Source organism: Chiloscyllium plagiosum, unplaced genomic scaffold, assembly GCF_037043375.1.
Source record: "Chiloscyllium plagiosum isolate Xiang-an unplaced genomic scaffold, Cpla_swu_hap1 HiC_scaffold_16, whole genome shotgun sequence".
In the NCBI taxonomy this organism is placed as follows: Eukaryota; Metazoa; Chordata; class Chondrichthyes; order Orectolobiformes; family Hemiscylliidae; genus Chiloscyllium; species Chiloscyllium plagiosum.
The window spans coordinates 85896104-85918545 of record NW_028270154.1 but is presented as its reverse complement, the minus strand read 5'-3'; the positions used below and the strand labels follow the sequence as shown (position 1 = coordinate 85918545).

At 39.5% G+C, this 22442-nt stretch overlaps 1 protein-coding gene across 1 annotated transcript; it reads left to right on the top strand.

Annotated features, from left to right (window-relative positions):
• The first annotated feature begins 129 nt into the window (after positions 1-129).
• Positions 130-20573, top strand: hspa9 (heat shock protein family A (Hsp70) member 9). Its single transcript, XM_087995493.1, has 17 exons — positions 130-261; positions 2093-2151; positions 3620-3707; positions 6096-6277; positions 6380-6504; positions 6826-6899; positions 7305-7411; positions 10155-10317; positions 14979-15071; positions 16114-16323; positions 16594-16821; positions 17004-17108; positions 17941-18058; positions 18459-18553; positions 18904-18996; positions 19113-19253; positions 19443-20573. Exons 1-17 carry the CDS (start codon positions 211-213, stop codon positions 19515-19517), a joined length of 2007 nt encoding a protein of 668 aa, XP_087851619.1. The 5' UTR covers positions 130-210; the 3' UTR covers positions 19518-20573.
• Positions 20574-22442: the final 1869 nt, after the last annotated feature.

Here is a 22442-nt window from a genome sequence, read left to right as displayed (position 1 = left end):
CCACCCGGCACTGAGCACGTGGGGCCGCCGGAATCTTCCAGAAGCTGCTCGAGCCGCCGCGCCTGCCCAGAGCCTGCCGGAGCGCGAGCCCGCGGACAACAACCCCCCTTCCCTCCGGAGCCGATTCCCGCGCGGACCCGCCTTCGCCCTCACACTGTCGGCCGGAGCCGCCCGGACCTTCATTCCACACGGACAGCCCTAGCAACCGCCATGTTGTACCTGGTGCGCTCGGCCTCTCGGCGCTTGGCCGCCGCCGGCTCGGTAAGTGTGGAAGGCAGTCAGGGAGAGGGGGAGGGGGAAGATGGTACACGCTGGGGAGGGATGCCGGGGCGCGGGAGAGAGGGCGACGCCGAGGCCTGACTCTGGGCCTAGGCCTCTGTCCCCCTCCATCCCCCTCACTCCCATCCGACCCGGCCCCTCTATCTTTTTTTTCTCTTCCCCTCTCCTCTTCATCTTTTATTTATCTCCTTTTCCTCCGTTTTTTCTCTTTCACGACCCCTGACCTTCAACACACCCCTCTCAGCCTGGCCGTTCTCTGAACCCCGGAGACGTGAGACAGCTCTGCCCCTATTACCCCCGGGCTAACCTCCTCGTTTCCGGGCGATTTCACCTTCGCACGTGGATCCCCATCAACCATTGATCCCGGGGCCTGGATTAAACCCGAGCGCCTTCCCTGTCTCCCCCTTCCCCTTTAAGCAGAACCATCCAAACATCGAGGGTCACATTGTGAGTGGGGAGCGGTTGCTCAAATTTGTCGTTTATGCCCTTGAATATGGAAGGTTGGTGATTGACAGAGACGATGCTTTGATAGGATCGACACGACTTTCTCTAGGAAATCTAGAGCACGGAAAAATATTAGTTTTAGGATATTTGTGTGAAATCATGAAGGTACTTTACACAGTAGAGTGGGAATCTCTCCCCCCCCCCCCCCCAAATAAACTGTAAGTAAAGTGTGAATCGGCCATAATCTGATGATTTGGAGATGCCGGTGTTGGACTGGGGTGTACAAAGTTAAAGATCACACAACACCAGGTTATAGTCCAACAGGTTTAATTGGAAGCACACTAGCTTTCGGAGCGACGCTCCTTCATCAGGTGATTGTGGAGGGCTCGATTGTAACACAGAATTTATAGCAAAAATTTGCAGTGTGATGTAACTGAAATTATACATTGTCTGTTAAGCCTTCAATCAATTTTTCAACGTATAATTTCAGTTACATCATACTGCAAATTTTTGCTATAAATTCTGTGTTACGAACGAGCCCTCTACAATCACCTGACGAATTTCGTCGCTCCGAAAGCTCGTGTGCATCCAATTAAACCTGTTGGACTATAACCTGGCGTTGTGATTTTTTTTAATCTGATGGAACATCCTTGAGGCAGGTTCTGAGGAAAGGTCACTCGAATGGAAACGCTAACTCTTGATTTCTCTGCACAGATGCTGCCAGACTTGCCTGAGCTTTCCCAGCAATCTCTACTTTTGTGTCTGATGCAACATCTTTGATTAAAGCTAGTATTAAATTTAATCTGACTTGAAGTGATAAATCTCTCAACTAACTGTTCAGATCCAAAGTCAGTTTGAGTAGATTCATCCTGATCCTTGTTGGCATATTAAAGAAAAAAAATGCACACAGTGAGGCAATTATTCCAGACTGACAGTCTCACTGGCTGCAGGAGTTCCTTATGTGGCAGAGTGAAATCTAGGGAATATAAATTTAACATTTGAACAGCCTTTGAACTCTCAAGTGTCATCTGTTGTGACTCGTGCACTCTACCAGTGTCTTGTCTATGGCATAGTCAGCCACACCATTCTCTTCTGTCATCTATGTTTTTGAGGAGTCATTTGGTTTCTTTCTTATTTTGGAGAGGGATGTTAGAATTGGGATAAACGAAAGAGTAACTATATTGTGACTTTGAGTTGACAAAGATCTTGAGTAATAGTTTTACCTTTGCTCCCTAGTTGTGCAAGAAATGATACTGTTTGGAGTTAATTAACAGCCCCTCCTGTAGGAAAGGTTTAATTGGTCTCTGCGGTCTGAAATTATAGGAGCAAATGATTGAAAAGTGTTAATGCTAAAATATTTATTTTACAGGGCCATTGGAATGGACTGAGCCAGGATGTACTTCGATCATTGTCAAAGCGCAATTATGCGTGAGTTTTTGTTATGTACTCTATAATGTAACTGATCTTGTTATTCTCTGCCAGTAACTATTAGAAGCTTATTGTCACTTCTAATTTCGTTTTGTAGATAATCACAGTAAATTAAATATGTCACATCAAAATTCTGACTGGTGTAGTAATTCGTTATAAATGTATAATAGCACACTCCTAGTTCAAACACTATTCTATGCTTAACAACTTGTAGCCTTGACTTATAGTTATCTGTTTGTTGATTTCAAAATGCTGGTGTCTGCTGCTAGGACCGAGGATTAGCTGATGGAGTTTCATTTAGATAAATGTAAGAGATTGCATTTTGGTAATGCAAACAAGGGCAGACTTGTATGATTAATGGTAGGCCCCTCAGTAATTTTGTAGAATGGAGGTAGGGGTACGTAATTCTTTGCAATTTGTGTAACGGGTAGACAAGGTGGTTAAGGCATTTAGTACGCTTATTTTCCTTGCTCAGATCTTTGAGTGCAGGAGTTGGGATGTCATATTGAGGTTACTCAGGATGTTGGTAAGGCCTCTTCTTGAGTTCTGTGTACAGTTCTGGTTGCCCCGTTACATTATTAAATTAGTGTTTGGGAAAGATTTACCAGAGTATTGCTTTGTCAGGAGGGTTTGAGATATGAATATAGACTGGAAAGACTGAACCTTTTTTTCATTGGAGTGTAGGAGGTTGTAGAGTGACCTTTATAGAGGTTTATAAAATCATGAGGGCTATGGATAGGTTAAGTAGACAAGGTCTTTTCTCTAGGGTGTAGGAGTCCAGAACTAGAGGGCATAGGTTTAGGGTGAGAGGGGAAAAATTTTAAAAGGCATGTGATGGGGAACTTTTTCATGCAAAGGGTGGTGTGTGTATGGAGTGAGTTGCCAGAGGAAGTTGTGGAGGCTTGTACAATTACAACGTTTAAAAGGCATCTGGATGGATATATGAATAGGAAGGGTTCGGAGGGATATGGGCCAAATGTTGGCAAATGAGACTAGATTAGGTCTGGATACCTGGTCGGCATGGGTGAGTTGGACCAAAGGGTCAGATTCCATGCTATACATCTCTATGACTTTCGAAAGTGTCTGTGGCTTATTTTAACTTGGAACAGGTCTAATGTATGTTTGTGTCCTTTCTACAAAACAGAAGGGCTCTATTTCTTATAACTAGCCTCCAGTAAGTGCAAGTGTTGTTAAAACAGTACTGGAATTTGAAATTTCCCTCTTTGAATCATTTGTTTGTTAGCGTGACTATTAAATGACTTATGGTGTTGCTAAATTAAAATACATAATAATGTTAAGTAACAGGAGATGATGCTAAGATGGAGTTGTGCAGGGTCAGTTCTCATTTATAATTGGATATCAGTGTGTTGACTATGCCAAGCTCTTGCTTAGAATAATTGTTCCATTTTTGATCGAGGGTTATGACTATTAAAGAACCGCAGGTCCATACTTGTACTTTGTTTTTCAGGTCTGAAGCTATTAAGGGTGCTGTTATTGGAATTGATCTGGGGACAACCAATTCCTGTGTTGCAGTAATGGAGGGCAAACAAGCCAAGGTAGGTTGTTTGTATCTTAACCAAGTCTTTGAGGTGAAGTACTGAAATACTCTTCAGTATTTTAAAAACGTTCACAGGTTCTGTCTCTAAAGATTCTGATGGACCAGCTGAGCATTTCTGAACACTTGTTCTAATAGAATATGTGGTAGGTTTCATAGGATGAGTTGCTGAAACTGAACTGAGCATTGCTGAAATCTGGAATCAAATGTGGCATTGAGCAAAAAGACCATAAGAAATAGGATTTGGTTTATTGAGACTGCTCTGCCGTTCAGTGGAATCATGGTCGATCCAATATTCCTCACTTCCAGTTTTCTGTGTTTTCCCTGTGACCGTTGATTTCCCTAAATGATTGAGAATTATCCATCTTGACCTTAAATATAAACAAGGTGTGTGGCAATGAGTTCCAAACACTCTTCTCTCTGAGAAGAAACCCCTGGTCATGTGAGTCTTAAATTGGTGTCCCTTTAGTCTAAGACTGTATCTCTGGTCCTAGATGCTCATGAGGGATAGCATCCTCTCAGCATTTACCCTGTCAAGCCTCTCAAGAATCCTGAACTTTTCAATGAGATCCCTCATTCTATTTAATCTCCAGTGAGTACAGTTCCAGTCAGTTTTACCTTTGTTCATAAGACAATCACTCTATAACCAGGGATCATCCTTCTGAACATTCTCTAAACTTCCTTGGATGAAATGATATCTTTCTCTTAAATAAGTGGCCCCAAAATGCTCACGTACTTCAGATGTAGTCTCACCAGCACATTGTACTGTTGCAGTAAGACTCTTATACACCAACTCTGTAAAATAAGAGCCAACATTCCTGATTATCAGCTGCACCTATGTACTACTCTTGTGTTTTATTTTCAAGTAACCCTATTCTTTTTTTGCAGCTTTCAGCATTTTTCCCTATTTTAAATAATACCATTGTTTAGTTTTCCCTTCCAAACTGAGCAATGTAATGTTTGACAATATTATACTTCATTTTCCACTTAAACTATCAAACTGTAAATTTTTTTGTATCCCTATCTTCCCACCTGTGTTTGTGTTGTCTGCCAATGTGGTTACTGTACATTTACTTTCTTCCTCCAAGTCATTAAATATGTGTTGAAAACAATTGGGGTCCTGGCACTGATGCCCATAGAACCCCACTGGTCACAACAGGTTGCCAACCACTCTGTTTCCTGCCCATAAACCAATTCTATATCTATACCAATGCCGCGGGCTCTATCTTAAACTTAACCCTTTTGTGAAACACCTTGTCGTAGAGCAACAGATACTTCAGTCCGACTCATCCATGCCGACTAGATGTCCTAAATTTAAAGTCTCATTTGCCAGCATTTGACCCATATCCCTTTAAACCCTTCTTATTCAAATATCCCGGCTAATGCTATGAAATGAATAATAAGCAAGAGATTGGAGTGAAGGATGTGGCAGAAATGCCTTTTAATTTCCACATTGACCAATTTTCACAAATGATGCATTAAGGTCCCTGTCATTCCTTGCAATAAAACATTGCATCGTGCATACGATCTGCATAAATATCCATTCTTTGCTGATGGTTGGAAACCAATAATCCCTTGTCTTCAACTCTTCCAGGAGGGGCATCATGCCTTATTCACCCTGTTCAAAATTATCCATCAGTTTAAGTTATTAAATCTTGCTTCAGTTTTTCCTGTTCTAGTTAAAATTGTTCCAACATTTGCATGATCCTGTCTGTGTACCCTACAATTTGCAGACTATTCCCCAACTCTAATAGTGCACAACTGTAAGATTCTGCCACCCTTACATTTTCACTGGCATCAAACTTCTTGGGACAAATACATCTCCTTTTTTAATCCCTACCTCCATCTTTTTTCCACTGAATCTTGTGTTTCATGTTCAGTTTTGAATACTCCATTATACTCTGACAGTTCATGCTCTTTTATTCCAGAAATTGAATCATTGGTTGAAAAATTTATACTCCGAGAAACAGTAATCCTTTGTATTGCAGATAAATAGGTCTTGCATCGAGGCTATGATGACAGATAGTTTGTCAACTTGTGAATAGTAGTTAGTACTTAAATGGAAACATGTATATTAATCTTCTTTGAAACCTTTAGTGTCTCAGGAGTGTGGTAAACTTTAACTTAAATTAATAGACTAGAGTCCATCTGCAGTTTGTCTTGCTGGTTGTTTCTGTTAAAGATCCTGACCTAAGCTAAATCAGTTAGTAATGGCTATATCACATAGCAGGAAATTCTGAATGTGTATTGTTTATTGGCACTTGTCTTTGCTATATGTTGAGAGTCCCGTCTGAATGGGAATATTTTAATCTATCTGTGCAGCTTTCCTTCCAGTACCCAATTACTGTGTTCCTGTTTGATTGCTGAGATATTTTGTGCTGGGTTCTAGGTTCTTGAAAATTCAGAAGGTGCCAGAACAACTCCCTCAGTAGTTGCTTTTACAGCTGATGGTGAACGTTTGGTTGGGATGCCAGCTAAAAGGCAATCTGTAACCAATCCGAAAAACACTTTATATGCCACAAAGCGATTAATTGGGAGGCGTTTTGATGACCCTGAAGTACAGAAAGATTTGTAAGTTTTACCTTTTTAAGCCAAAAATGTTTCTTTATAGCCTTAAGTTTAGTATTTTGATTCTCCAACAAAAATAATTTATATTTTAAAAACTATTTGTAGGAAAAATGTGCCATATAAAATTGTGCGTGCCTCTAATGGTGATGCTTGGGTGGAAGCTCATGGGAAGATGTACTCTCCAAGCCAAGTTGGAGCATTTGTCCTCATGAAGATGAAGGAAACAGCAGGTAGGAACAATAAAGGCGAAGCTTTGAAACTGTTCAAGTTTAAAACCTTGCATTTGTTTTACAGTTCTAAATTAAAGGATCAGGCAGTTTATGTCTATTCCAGCTTTATGCTTTTCACCTTTCAGTGTGATCAATAAGTTTGTATAGTTTATTTTAGGTATATGATCAATATTATCTAATGAATACTGACCAAATCTTGGATCAATTTCCTCATGTATTCTTGGACAACAGTAGATGTTGCATTTTCATATTACAATATAATTTAAGTAGACATGGATTAAGTTACATTGAAGGATTTTGATGTTAACTTTTTGTTTATAGAAAGTTATTTGGGACAAACAGCAAAGAATGCTGTTATTACAGTGCCTGCGTATTTCAATGACTCTCAAAGACAGGTAAAAACAAAATATTGATTTTTAAATTGGTTTAACTGTTTTTGAATTTACTGCTTGCTTGTTTGTTCTTGCTAAGTGATTGCTTGGCACTTTATTTCAGAAGTGAAATAAGCCGATCTCTTGAAGAATGTGCTCTGCTTCATTACATTGTAAATGCATTTTAATTGTTAGATGTCCTCAACCAAATGTTGCCCGTTAAACATTGGAAAACTTTTAAGTGCAAGGAGATTGTAATTTCGCAAAAATGATCTTTCAGGCCTTGGTACTTTAATTGTGCTTATAAATGCTAATAGCTGCATGTTCACAATATTCCAAGTTTATACCATAGTATTTTGTTACTTCCTGCATCAAAAAATTGACACGTTTATTTACACCTTCAGTAATTATGGTGCTATCCCTATCTAGGCTACAAAAGATGCTGGACAGATCTCTGGGTTAAACGTTCTGCGAGTCATCAATGAACCCACAGCAGCTGCTCTAGCGTATGGATTAGATAAATCAGAAGACAAAGTGTACGTAAAGAGTAAAATTTCTAATTCATAAACAAATTTGTTCCTTTATAAAAAGGAAAGGACTGCAACTTCCCTCATTTCCATTTGTCTCCTGCACTTGTACTGTAATCTTGCAGTGTCTGCTATATATTGACTGCAAGTGCATCCATTTCTTGCTCACCATTAATCCCCTAACTATCAGAAATTGTGTCCAAGCTACTACAGTTAGTAATGCAGACTTCAGTATCATAGAAAACAATAACAAGACATGGTTCGGCTTTGTTCAGAGGCGTTACTTCCCTCCATTTGCTATTATTTTCAGTGTAGGAAATTGGCTTGCAAAGTTGTACTACTATAGCCACTCCCTTGATTTTGGCAATATAAGATAAGAAAGCCAATAGAGAAGAAGCTTTGGATGCTCTACATTTAGTGCAGAGTGATAGAACATAGGCCACACTAGAGAACTTTGAAATCCTGTAAAGAAGCCATTTCTGGATACTATTATGTAGTGATTTTGCATATCTGAAGGATCGTCCATTGACCAACATTGATACTGTGGGTTAAAAAGCAGGCAAAAGTTTAGACTATTTGTGATTAGGTCATCTTTGCAATCCTTACCAATTAATAAAGGGAATAAATATATACCTAGTTTTTAGAAAAATGGCTAATGTGTCTTGAATTTTGATTTATGGACTCCTTGCTTCCATACTTTTACAGCATGACCTTTCAAAATATTTGTGCTTTTGGATTGTTAAATTGGAAATGTTATCTATAATTTAACAGGTGTGTGTTCCAGGTGGATGGATGAGTTTAATATAAATTACAGGAAAGTCAGGTAATTTCTGACTAATCTAGTTTAATTGCATGACATTAAAAGCTTTAGAGGAAGTTCTGTTATTTGTAGAAATTGATATAAAATACTTCTAGCTAACCGCAAAGGATTACGAGCAAAGTTGGGAATACAGTAGTTCCTCTGTACCCGCGGGGATGCATTCTAGAACCATCATGGAAGGCTGAAACTGCAGAGGGGAGCAAACCCATTTATTTAAATGGTAAACGCACTTTCCCAGCAGCCTCCTGGTTCCGGAATATTCCCTTTTAAATGTTCGGGTCGTGGGAAACTGGGGGTAAGTGAAACCATGGTAACCAGACCCGCAGATACGGCGTCCCTCTGTATATGGAATTGGAGGTAAGCTTGTGGACATAGCAGTAATTGATTAGATTACTTACAGTGTGGAAACAGGCCCTTCGGCCCAACAAGTCCACACCGACCCGCCGAATTGGTAGAGTTGAAGAATAGGAATTAGGGATGTATTCCCTGATTGGTGTGAGGTTTCAGTTTTGCACAAAGATTAAAGATTTAGATGAGAAAATAGTCATGAATCCTGACATTGAAGGTAACATGAAGTTGCAGAGAAACATAGCCTGAAATGGAGTTCATTGTGAATGAAGATTCTCTTTGAATGAGAGTCAAATCTGAATATTTTTTCAATGTTAAGCACCCATCAGTCATGGAGGAGCAAGGATGTCCCTGTATACCAATCAAAAACTGCTGCTCGTACTTGAAATAAATATAGTCCTGCCCTTTTATTATGGGAGTTTCAGATTCAGCAGGGAGGAAATTACATTTCAATTGCATAGCACCTCGATCGGATTGGGCATCAAGTTTCTGGAAAAGCGAATGACCTTGGAAAGGGATGCACTGCGGATTAGCCAGAATACCACCAGGGCCTAAAGTACTTAGAAGATTAAGTGATGGATTGAAGTCCTCAAAATGTTGAGGCTAAATAGAGAGAAATTCTCCTATAGTGGGGTATTCCCGAACCTTTGCCAGTGTAACTATCAGTTTAGAATACTTTACTGTTACAGGAGAAGGGATGACATGTAAAATGATGAATTTGTTAAGGTAAATAAGAGAAAAGATGATTTGACTTCGGGGCAGTATAAAACTATAGGCCATTAATATCTTTTGTTTATTTATACAATAAAATATTACACAACATTTCTTTACTCTGGATCATTGGCCTGACTTTCATATGTTAACAACAAAGTTCTTGCATGCAGACTGTAATGTCATGTGTTGTACCTGGTGATTTCTTTGTTTGGCCTTGAACACTTCACAGATTCTGTGGCTGTTGTATCATTTGACTGCACAGCCATGATTATGCATGCACTCAGCTTAGGTGGAATATTGGTTGAAGCAAATGGTATTAGTGCATTTGAAGCAAAACTAGTTATGTACATGAAGGAGGAAAGATATGTGGGATATATTTATGTGGGTAGAAGGCAGCTTACGTGGTCATTGCATTGATCTATTGCACTAGCTCACCTGATTCTGTAAATTCTATGCAAGTAGTGGTGTATTAGTTCTTAGTGGAGTAAAACAGGAAGTTTTTCTTCACAAAGGATGTTGGAAATTTAAAACCAATCCCAAAAAAAAAAGGTGTGGACAGCAGGTCAATTAAACTTTCAAGACTTGGCTGGATAGAAGTTTGCTAGGTAAGTTACAAGAAAAATGTTTTGGGTACATGGAACTGAGGTATACATCAGACAATTTCTGTTAGAATAGCTGATACTATTTCTTTAAAAAAAAGACTGAAGTTGTATTGTAATTTACATTAAAATCTTGTGGAAATTTTAGCTATATTTTAACATTCTATTCCTCACTCAAGTTTAAATAATGCTTGCAAATTCTGTTGATTTGCATATAGTAAAATCATAAGACCTAACTCAGGGAAGTTTTTGTTTCATTTGAACTTTATAGCATTGCTGTCTATGATCTGGGTGGTGGCACCTTTGATATTTCTGTGCTGGAAATTCAGAAAGGAGTTTTTGAAGTAAAATCCACAAATGGCGATACCTTCTTGGGAGGTGAGGACTTTGACCAGGCCTTACTCAAGCACATCATTAAGGAATTCAAGAGAGAGGTTCGTATTGACATTGCCTTGGTATTTAACAAAATAAATTGATTAAGTTAGCCTTTCATTGTTTAATTTCGATCATTTTTTTCACCTAAGAATTAGTACTGTTAGTATTACAATTATTTTACTGATACTAAAGCAGTTCATTTCAAAATACAGCATGGCCTGGAAAATATCTAGGTTTAGATTCACAACTAGCAAGTAACTTCAGTGCCACACAAGTGCTAAGAAATGGTCATCTTCAAAAGAGAGAATCTAACCATGATCCTTTGACATTCAATGGTATTAATATCACCAAATCCTTCAATACAGCATGGAGGTTTACTTATATGGAGAGAAACTGCAGAAAGCTGCAACACAAAAGGACTTGGAGGGGGGAGGATTTGCACATGAAACACAAAGCTAGCACACAGGTAACCAGGAAGGCTAATGTTTTATTTCAAGAGAGCTGAAGTATAGAGAATTCTGACTGTAACTTTACAAGATGCTGGTGAGACCATATCTGGAATACTGAGAGCAGTATTGGCCTCTTTGTTTTAAGAAAGATATTATTTCATTGGCGGTGTATAGAAAAGGTTTACTAATCTCTGGTATAGAGAGATTGCCTTATGAGCAAAGGCTGAATAGGCTGGGTATACAACTCTAGGCAAAAGTTTAGATTAGAGTGGTGCTGGAAAAGCACAGCAGGTCAGGCAGCATCCGAGGAGCAGCAAAATCGATGTTTCGGGCAAAAGCCCTTCATCAGGTATATGACTCTACTTGTTGAAGGCTAGAAGAATGAAAGATGATTATTAAGAATTAAGGGTAGGATTATTAACGGGTTTTACAGGGTGAATACTGCAAGGATGGTCCCCTTTATGGGTGAGTCTAGAACCAGAAGTCAATGATCTCAGAATAAAGGGGCACCAATTTAAGACCTCAGTAAGGAGGAACTTCTCTGGTTGTCAGTCTTTGTAACTCATTGCAGCAGAACTGTGGGGATAGAGTCCATGTGTATATTTAAGGTTGAGGTAGGTAGATTCTTAAATAAAAACCGAAAGAACTGCAGATGCTGTAAGTCAGAAACAAAAACTGCTGTTGCTGGAAAAGCTCAGCAGGTCTGACATCATTTGCAAAGAGAAATCCGTTTACATTTCTGGTTCAGTGACCCTTCCTCAGAACAGATGGTAATGAGGAAAACGTCATTTTATGCACAGAAGATAGGGTGGGGGTAAGGAGTAAATGATAGGTGTGGGGAGAGCACAAAGATAGAGAAGGACAGTTAGACAAAGGAGTGGATAGTAATCTGGCTGGGAGAGTGAAAAGATGTTAATGGAGACTTTTAGTGACTAACAATAGATAGTGTGTAATGGCAGACAGTGATAATAAGGCCCAGTGTGTGGAGTTGGGGGCTAGGAAATGGAAGAGTTCCGGTCCTAAAATTATTGAACTTGATATTAAGTCTGGAGGACTGCAAGGGTCCCAAGTGGAAAACGAGATATTTTTCTCCAGCTTGTGCTGAGCTTCACTGGAGCATGCCTGAGATGAGATGTTGGCCGGGGACCAGGATGGTTCAAAGTTTGTGCGAAGATTTGTAGCTCGGGTGCTCGTTGTTGTGGTTCTGTTCGCCGAGCTGGAAGGGCGAACAGAACCACAACAACCAGGATGGTGGCTTGAAGTGGCAAGCAGCTGGAAGCTCGGTCTTTTTTTGTAGGCAGAACATAGGTTTTTCATCAGTTGGGGAAATCAAGGGTTATGGGGAAAATGCAGGTCATGAGGAATGTCAGATCAGCCCTGATTCTCTTGAATGGTAAAGCAGCCTCCAGGTACTGAACGACCTATGCCTTTTACCATCTCTTGTGGTTTCATTACCATCATCCTGGAGGTTACCATTGACCAGAAACTGAACTGAACTCATAGTATAATTACTGATGCTACGAAAACAAGTCTGAGATAAGGATCCTGCAAGACCATCTGATTCCCCAAAGGCTCTCAGCCATCTGCAAGGCACAGGTCACTGTGGCGGAATAGTTTGCACTTTTCTGAATGGGTGCAGTTCCAAAAACACTTAACCTTAACGTCATCAAAAAGCAGTCCACTTGATTGGTATCATATCCCCACAGTTTAATTCCATTCATCACAACACTAAGTGGCAGCAGCATATATTGTCTACAAGATGCACTTCAGATACTCACCAAGGCTCCTTAGACAGCAGTTTCTAAATGCAGGACACCTACCGTTCAGAAGGACAAAGTCAGCAGATACATGGGATCACCATTGACTTTCCTCCAAGCTATTTTGACTTGAAAATATATCACTGCTTCTTCAGTATCATTGGGTCAATATCCTGTAACACCCTCCATAATGTTTTTATGGGTGTGTCATAGTGATGTACAGCACGGAAACAGACCCTTCGGTCCAACCCGTCCATGCCGACCAGATATCCCAACCCAATCTAGTCCCACCTGCCAGCATCCGGCCCATATCCCTCCAAACCCTTCCTATTCATATGCTGACACTAGTTTTCCTCAGTGCCTCCCTGTAAACAAAGAGTCATAAAATTGTACAGCGCAGAAAAAGACACTTCAGTCCAACTCATCCATGCTGACCAGATATCCTAAATTAATCTAGTCCCATTTGTCAGCACCCAGCACATATCCCTCCAAACCCTTTCTATTCTTATACCCATCCAGGTGCCTCTTAAATGCTGTAATTGTACTAGCCTCCACGACTTCCTGTGGCAGCTCATTCCATACACACACCACCTTCTGCATGAAAAAGTTGCCCCTTAGGTCCCTTTTACATCTTTTCCCCCCTCACCTTAAACCTATGTCCTTTAGTTCTGGACTCCCCACCCAAGAAAAAAGACCGTATCTATTTATCCTATCCATGCCCCTCATTTTAAAAACCTCTATAAGATCACCCCTCAGCCACCCATGCTGCAGGGAAAATCCCAGCCTATTCAGCCTCTCCCTATAGCTCTAATACTTCAATCCTTGCAGCATCCTTGTACATCTTTTCTGAACCCTTTAAAGTTACGCAACATCCTTCAGATAGGAAGGAGACCAGAATTGCCCGCAATATTCCAAAAGTGGCCTTACCAATGTCCTGTACAGCTGAAACGTGACTTCCCAACTCCCATACTTAATGCTCTGACCAATAAAGGAATGCATACCAAATGCTGCCTTCACTATCCTATCTGCCTGCAACTGTACTTTTAAGGAACTATGAGCCTGCACTCCAAGGTCTCTTTGTTCAGTAACACTCCCTATGACGTTGCCATTAAGTGTATACGTACGATTATGATTTACTTTTCCAAGATGTAGCACCTCTCATTTATCTAAATTAAGCTCCATCTGCCACGCCTCAGCCCATTGGCTCATCTGATCATGATCCTTTGTACTCCAAGGTAACCTTCTTTGCTGCCCACTACACCTTCAATTTTGGTGGCATCTGCAAACTTACTAATTATGCATCATGTGTTCACATCCAAAGCATTTTATATAAATGATGAAAAGTACTGATCCTTGTGGCACCCCACTGGTGACAGGCCTCCAGTCCGAAAAGCAACTCTCCACCACCACCACCATTCCCTGTCTCCTACCATAGAGCCAGTTCTGTTTCTAAGTGGCTAGTTCTTCCTGTATACCATGAGATCTAACCTTGCCAACCAGTTTCCCGTGAAGAACTTTGTTGAGCGCCTTACTGAAATCGTATAGATCACGCCCACTACTCTGCCCTCCTCAATTCTTTGTTTGAGCTTTTTTGAAGTAACAAGTTCGTGAGACCTGATTTCCCACGTGCAAAGCCATCCTGACTCTCCCATATCAGTCCTTGCCTTTCCAAATACATGTAAATCCTGCCCCTCCGGATTTCCACCAACAACTTGCCCACCACTGATGTCAGGCTCACCGGTCTGTAGTTCCCTGGCTTTTCCTTACCACCTTTCTTAAATAGTGACACCATGTTAGCCAACCTCCAGTCTGCTGGCACCTTGCGTATGTCTAGATTAGAACTCTGTGGGAAGCTGGGGAAGTCATTGCTGGGCCTCTTGCTGAGATATTTGGATCATCGGCAGTCATAGACAAGGTGCCTAGGCAAAAGTGAGGACTACAGATGCTGGAAACCAGAGTCTAGATTAGAGTGGTGCTGGGAAAGCACCGCAGACCAGGCAGCATCCAAGGAGTAGGAAAACTGACATTTCGGGCAAAAGCGCTTCATCAGGAATGGAGGCGATGAAGGGCTTTTGCCCGAAACGTCGATTTTCCTGCTCCTCGGATGCTGCCAGACCTGCTGTGCTTTTCCAGCATCACTCTCATCTAGACTCTGGTTTCCAGCATCTGTAGTCCTCACTTTTGCCTAGGCACCTTGTCTATGACTGCCGATGATCCAAATATCTCAGCAAGAGGCCCAGCAATGACTTCCCCAGCTTCCCACAGAGTTCTAGGGTACACCTGATCAGGTTCTGGGAACTTAACCACTTTTATGCATTTCAAGACATCCAGCACTACATATTCTGTAGTATGGGCATTAAAAGTCTAATTTTATTGCATGTGTTAAGTACTTTTGGGCTTATTAGTATTCCGCTCATAAGTTTGTAAAGTTTAATATTCAAACCTGTTACATCTCACTTGTTTGGCTTCTTATCTGCAATGCTGCATTCTTTAAAGTCTTAACTTAATTTTCAGTCTGGAGTAGATCTTACCAAGGACAACATGGCGCTACAGCGAGTGAGAGAAGCTGCTGAGAAAGCCAAGTGTGAGCTGTCTTCATCCCTTCAGGTGAGAAAGCTTTCCAGTGGAATAGTTATACAGACTTGTTATAAAAGTTGTTACTTTTTTAAATCTAGTTTTAATCTGTTTTGCAAAAAAAATTGTATAAAGGATGGGTTAGCTGTTGGTAGTTAAGCATGATAACAAATGTCTAAGGCTTTGAAAATGCCTTCTGGACAGTATGACTTGAATCTACAAATTAATGGATGTGAAGTTAATTCAATTAATTGTATTTTTTATACTGCATATACAGGCTTAATACATTTGGGTGATAATGATTCAGTCTCTTATGTATGAATTATTTGAAATGTTAATTTTGGGAACTCATTTATAGGGTTCTAAATGCAAAGGAGAACAGAGATAAAAACTTGAGTAGATAATACCAGAACCTAATACAGCCCTTATCTTTCTCATTTTAAGGATTGAATTAGCTTGCAAATAGTGAACTACATCTATGTAGTTTTGCAACTATGAGAGAGCAGAATGCTGCTTTTGGTTCTGTTCAATACTTTTTCTATGCCCTTGAAAAATATTCACTCAATAAAGTTTACTTCCAAAGATCCGAATTAGTTTTTTATAATCTTGAAAATTGGATTTAATGCTGACTGTTTTTCCCACGTTGAATTAAGTTCTACTCAGTTTCCAAGATAGTTCCTTGTTGACATGACTACGTAATGCAAAGTTGTGTTAGCAGTTTTCAGTCTGATTGGTGTAGGAAGTGTAAAAATGCCATCCAAATGGAGTTGGGGGAATTTTTAACATTTGGTTAGAGTAAAATAAGTAAATATATTTGTTGCAATTTCAACGATATACCTTCAGTTTGTGTATTCCATTTTTCACCATTACTTTACCACTTAATACTTCTTCAAACAAGGCTATCAAAATTGATTGCAGCTTTCCTGACTTGTAGTCTGACATCTAGTCCTACAGCTAGGCTTGCGTCCTATTTTTTTTCCCATTGGCTTACCTATCTTATAATGGATAAACAGACGGTATGAGACTATGCAATGTTCTTTATTCTTATGCTGAATGTTTCCTTGTATTTTTACAGACTGACATTAACCTTCCTTACTTAACAATGGATGCTTCTGGGCCAAAACATCTGAATATGAAAATCACTCGTGCTCAGTTTGAGAACATAGTTGCTGATCTCATTAAGAGGACCATTAATCCCTGCCAGAAAGCCATGCAGGATGCAGAGGTCAGCAAAAGTGACATTGGCGAGGTCATCCTAGTGGGTGGAATGACTAGAATGCCAAAGGTAAGTGACTTTAAGATATTCAGGTTGTTTTTGGTGCAGCTTTGGCCTCTTCTGGTGTTGGCAGTACAAAAACAGGATGCAAACAAATGAAGCATAGAATGTTAAGCTGTGTTCAGTTTGAGATGATTCCTCCAGATATTAACACTCGGAGCATGATTTGGGAATAGTTGTCTTAATTTGTACACTTTTTAACAGATGTTTCATGCAAATTAAGTTAAAAATTTATTTTGAGTGACTTTATCTTGATTGATGCTGCATTTGTGTATGTAGGTCCAGGCAACTGTTCAGGAGCTATTTGGCCGTTCCCCGAGTAAGTCAGTGAATCCAGATGAGGCTGTAGCTGTCGGTGCTGCTATTCAAGGTGGAGTGCTTGCTGGCGATGTCACAGATGTGCTGCTTCTTGACGTTACACCGCTGTCACTAGGTATCGAGACCCTGGGTGGTGTTTTCACCAAACTTATTGGTCGAAATACAACAATTCCAACAAAGAAAGGCCAGGTATGGGGTTCAGTAATTTTACCAAGGTTTTCATGTGAATGGTGTTCATTAATTGATGTTGAATGTATTTTGAAGTTGGCATTCTTGATAATTATGCTAATATCATGACTTGAGACTTTAATACATCAAGCTCCCAGTTTAAATGCATGGTAAAATTGTATATTGACTCCTATCAATGGCAGGTCTTTTCTACGGCTGCTGATGGACAGACGCAAGTTGAAATCAAAGTGTTCCAAGGAGAGAGGGAGATGGCAACTGACAACAAGCTTCTAGGACAGTTTACATTGGTGAGTTCTGCTGTGATCCATCAACTTGCTTAACTGCACAATTTGTTTTTTTTTAAATTGGGACGTTGATCCATATCTTAACATTTAAGTAAATGAAACTAAAATGTTCTATATGTCCACTTTGTAGCTAGAACATATGAGTCACACCAATTTGCATAGTATTTTGAAAATAATTGTTGAAATACCTGTAAATACAGTGCAGATTTACGTCTGACTCTAAATTTACTTTCATGCAAGAGTTTGTATGCATTTTATTTCAAACATACTGTGTATTTTTACTGTGACTCAAGTTGTAATTGCTGTATTACCAGAAGTCTGAATGTCATAAAAGCAAAATCATATGGATGCTAGAAATCTGAAGCAAACACAATGCTGGAGAATCTCGGCAGTTTGACATCACCTGTGGAAGGAGAAAAACAATTCTGAAGAAGTCATATCTAACTTGAAACATTAACTCAGTTTCTCTCCCCACAGATACAGGTCTCCCCCCACTTTCCAAAAGTAGAGCTTGAAATCTTTTTCAAGCAGAAATGGCGTACAGCAAAGAAACAGTTATCTTTTTCGTATAAGTGAAAATCAATCGGGGGTGTACTTGTACTGCCAGACATGCTGATGTTCTCCAGCTTGTTTGAGAATTATAAAGGTTTTGAACAGAACTGCAGGGAAAAAAACAAGCTATTGAATTGTTCCCACCTGGAATCAGAATCTTTTGTGTTATCCAAACTACATAAAAAATTTAAAATAAGGATTTTTAGGATTGTTGGGATTCATGACCTTGCATTCACTTGATTTATAAATAAACAACCTCCAAGTTATTTCTGTTTTTTGCTAGGTTGGACTGCCCCCAGCTCCACGTGGAGTTCCACAGATTGAAGTTACATTTGATATTGATGCCAATGGTATTGTTCATGTTTCTGCAAGGGATAAAGGCACAGGTCGTGAACAGCAGAGTAAGTATTAACTCAAACTGTAGTGACTGCATGCATTTCTACTCATTTATTAAGTAATTTGATTGCAGTTTTTAAAATTAGTTAAAAATCACACGACAGCAGGTTATAGTCCAACAGGTTTAATTTGAAGCACTAGCTTTTGGAGCACCACTCCTTCTTCAGGTGATTTAAAATAGTAACTTTAACAAGGAGTGTAGAGGTGAAACATTTTAATGTTTTCATGCAGACTTGAATCGAGTATAGAAATAAAGGGGGGGGGATCCTAATTGGAATATTGACTCTGGTTCGATGCTGACTTGAACTTCTATTAGGTTGTTTAAGCGAATCTTGATTGTTTTAAATGCTTCTGATTAGAATTTAATTGAAACATCAAAGGTTTGAAAATTCTTTTCAATTCTAGTTGTCATCCAGTCTTCTGGGGGGCTGAGCAAGGATGACATTGAGAACATGATCAAAAATGCAGAAAAGTATGCTGAAGCAGACAGGAGGAAGAAGGTATGACAAACAGTAAGATTCATAGGTGCATGGAAAGAAAGATTGGACAAATGTGACCAATTCAATGCCTTTGTTTTTCTTTAAAACAACTTCTTTGTTTTGCATTTAATTTCTAACCTATGGTTCACTTTTGTTTAAATTTCAGAATCTTTGCAACAACTCTCAATTATTTAAATTTATAAAGTGCAGTGAATTACTGCATTTTAAAAACTTAATATTGTAAATATTTCTGGTAACTAAAGCAATGACTTTTCAAAGCACATTCCCATACTTAAAATTGTAACAGTTGCTTAACTGAAGGGTAGTGTTGTGCATAGCCAGATTTAAAGAATTCTGCCCTCTCCCCACAGGAAACTGTTGAAGCAGTGAACAGTGCTGAAGGAATTATTCATGACACAGAGTCCAAAATGGAGGAGTTCAAGGATCAGCTTCCAAAAGAGGAGGTATTACAGATTGTTGAAAGAATGATTTCTGGGTGGTGAAAGGAGTCAGTTTTGGTATTGATAACTAATGTCTTGACATCAACGTGAGTTTCATTTTCTTTGCTTTGTTCCACCAGTGTGACAAATTGCGTGATGAGGTTACAAAATTGAAGGAACTGTTGGCTCGAAAGGATACTGAAACTGGTGAAGCCATCAAAGCAGCAGCGTCCAACTTACAGCAGGCATCATTGAAACTTTTTGAAATGGCATACAAGAAGGTGAATTATTAGTATATGACATTCAGCCAAATAAGCTAGAGGAGTTTCTGCTCAGCAGTAGTCTAGTAATTCTTGTACATTCAGTCTGTTTCTTAAGATATGTAGTTGGTCAGGTTTAATGGTGTTCAAAGTTCTGAGCTGAACCTTGAAGAATGCACACTAACAAACTGCTTTTTGTTGATTTTTCAGATGGCATCTGAGCGGGAGAGTTCCAGCAGCACAGACAGTGGAGAAAGTGGAGACAAGAAAGAGGAGAAGCAATAAAATGCCTCAATTATTGTTTAATGAACTGGGAGGGATATAATAAGCTTGGGAGTGGCAGAGCAAGAAGAGATGTTTTTCTCCTGAGCGGATTTGCACGATAGTCATTCTCGTACTGTATTTTTGCAGTATTCTATACATAGTTTCTCTTTATAAAGTAGAAATATTAGCATTTGAGACTCTGTGAAATTGTTGTCTTTCATCGAATGTAATTCACCTTGTGTAATTGCTGATATACAACAGAGTTAGACTTTATGGTCGATTAAATAAAACTTTTGGTTTGCAGCCAAATTTGATTGTAATTGCCCATATATAAGTTTTGGATTGAGTATTTGATCCTGAAGAGAACATTGAAGTTCATTTATCTCTGAGTTCTCATCATAAATTCTCTGTTCAGCTTTGTTTGAGAGAATTTACAGAAGATACCCACTGATGTGAACTTTCTCTGTACTGGGTAAATTCCTGTGTAAAGCTGAAGTTTTGGTGATTGTGATACTTTGATTACGGTGCAACTGTAAAATGGCTGCCAGCACTTATTTTGCCACCTAATGCTAAACTAACAGATTTTGGCAGGCACAGGAAAAGGAAAAGGAATCAAACTGCATCTATAGTCATCACCTGAAGATATCATGATGCAGCATGTTTTTTTTTATTTGTTACTGGTAATTAGATGGACTGTTTGAAGGATGTTTTTGGGAGACAGCTGTCGTTACATGGAACCTGGATCTTGAACTGAAGCCTCGACAAGTTGCAACAGCTACCTGTTTATCGCACTGAAATGGTAACGGTGCAGATGTGTTCAGTTAGTTGAGTTTATGGATCTTGTCAGTAAGCTGCATATACTTCAAATTCTTGACACATTCTGGCAGTTATATTTTACTTAAAATATAAATCAGAATAAAAATCATGTTGAAAACTGGATGGGAAGGAGCACTCCTGGTTGTCTTGCCAGTTAATGGAGTTGAAACGTTTTAAACCAAATTTCCCCCAGTAAACAACAGTCATGATTTCAGCTGAGTGCTTTTTGTTTTTAAATAAAATTTAAGGTGAAATGTCCAATCTGTCTTTTTTGTGACTTTTTTTTGTATTTGTTCTGATTCGGGTGTCTTCCTGATTTGAAATGGAGATACTTCACTGATTTATGTACAGTCAGTATTTCCATGTTCTAAACCAAATCATCTTGATATTGTTTAGTAGACCAGGAGGAAGTCAAAGCTGTTCCCAGGATGTTTGCAATCTGTACCTGAAGTTTACTGATGTCAGTTACTCCATATGGAGTCTCTAGGTGATAATTGGGAGAAAGGACAGCATCTCATTCCACAGCTGTCTACAACTGAGAAGACCAATGTCTACGCAGTTTAGCAACAAGTGCCAAAACAAAGCAGCAACTTGCAAGAATTTGTACCTCCATTTGCAGTACTTGGGATAACATCTACCTCCATCAGCCATCATCTGAGATGTGCCATATGGAGACACTCACATTGAAATTAATTTGTAGATGTATGTCCATCAGCGTTTCTAGATGGAAGTGTGTGGAAAGCATTTAGTGCATAGGTGAAAGTGAGTACTGCAGATGCTGGAGATTAGAGTAGAGAGCATGGTGCTGGAAAAGTGCAGCAGGTCAGGCAGCATTCGAGGATCAGGAAAATCGATGTTTCGGGCAAAAGCCCTGCATTCTTGATGAAGGGCTTTTACCCAAAACGTCAATTTTCCTACTCTTCGGGTGCTGCCTGACCTGCTGTGCTTTTTCAGCCCCACACCTAACATTATTTAGTGTGTGTTACATTGTCGCAAAAAAAAAGTGAATTGTAATTCAATTGAACAGAAGTTGGCATCTGGCTGAAATGAGCACTGGTAGCCAAATAGCTATTTGACTAAATTTGAGTGAATATAATCCATTCAGTTAAAATATTTTGTTAAAAGCAAAGCTAATGCTAATATTTCTGTCTTGGGGCTCCTACACTGTTCCAATGAAGTACAATGTGAGCTTGAGGAATAACATGATCAGTCCGTGGTTAGCACTGCTGCCTCAAGCCACCAGGGACCCAGGCTCGATTCCAGTCTCTGGTGACTATCTGTGTGGAGTTTGCAACTTTTTCCTTGTGTCTGTGTGGGTTTCCTCTAGTTGCTCTAGTTTTCTCCTACAGTCCAAAGCTCTGCAGGCTAGGATTAGTCATGGGAAATGGGTGATTTTGAGGATGCTCTTTGGAGGATCAGTGTGAACTTGATGGGCTGAATGGCCTGTCTGTGCACTGTAGAGATTCTGTGATTAGCACATTTCCTATTTAGGCATTTTAGTCTCTAGGATTTGGTATTAAATTCCATAACCTGGACCTGCATCTGATGTCCTTCATTTTTCTTGGATTCTCTTTTACCCACCCTGCCTCACCTCTGGCTTTGTCTTTATTGTGCCTTGTTTACTTTTCTGTAAACAGATATACAGAGGAACCTCGATTATCCAACATTCGATTAACTGAACGAAATATTCCCAACCTGAGTCCTTCAGATAATTGTGGTTCCTCTGTAATCCATTTTCTCATTTTTGCACCTTCAATTTATACTCTTATTACATCCATATTTCTCTTTAACTGCAATTAAAAACTCCTTTGTCTTAAACTGGACCTTCACACCATCTGCTTCAGTCAGAAGTTTTGAATCTACCATTTCCTAATCCCTTTTAATTTGAAGTAAGTCACATCAGACTCAACATTACCTTTTTTTTCATTGATGCTGCCAGGCCTGAGTTTCTCTAGCATTTTATATTTGTAATCCAGTCAGTTGGTAGATAAGAAAAATCTGGATTCTGCAGCCAAACTTACTTTTGTTTAAACTCTGTCCTGCATTAATGAGTAGGAACTGATTTTTTTGTTTGTTTTGAGTCATTTTAAGATTTGATTTGCATTTTTCAAGTCATGAAAAGGGTATTTC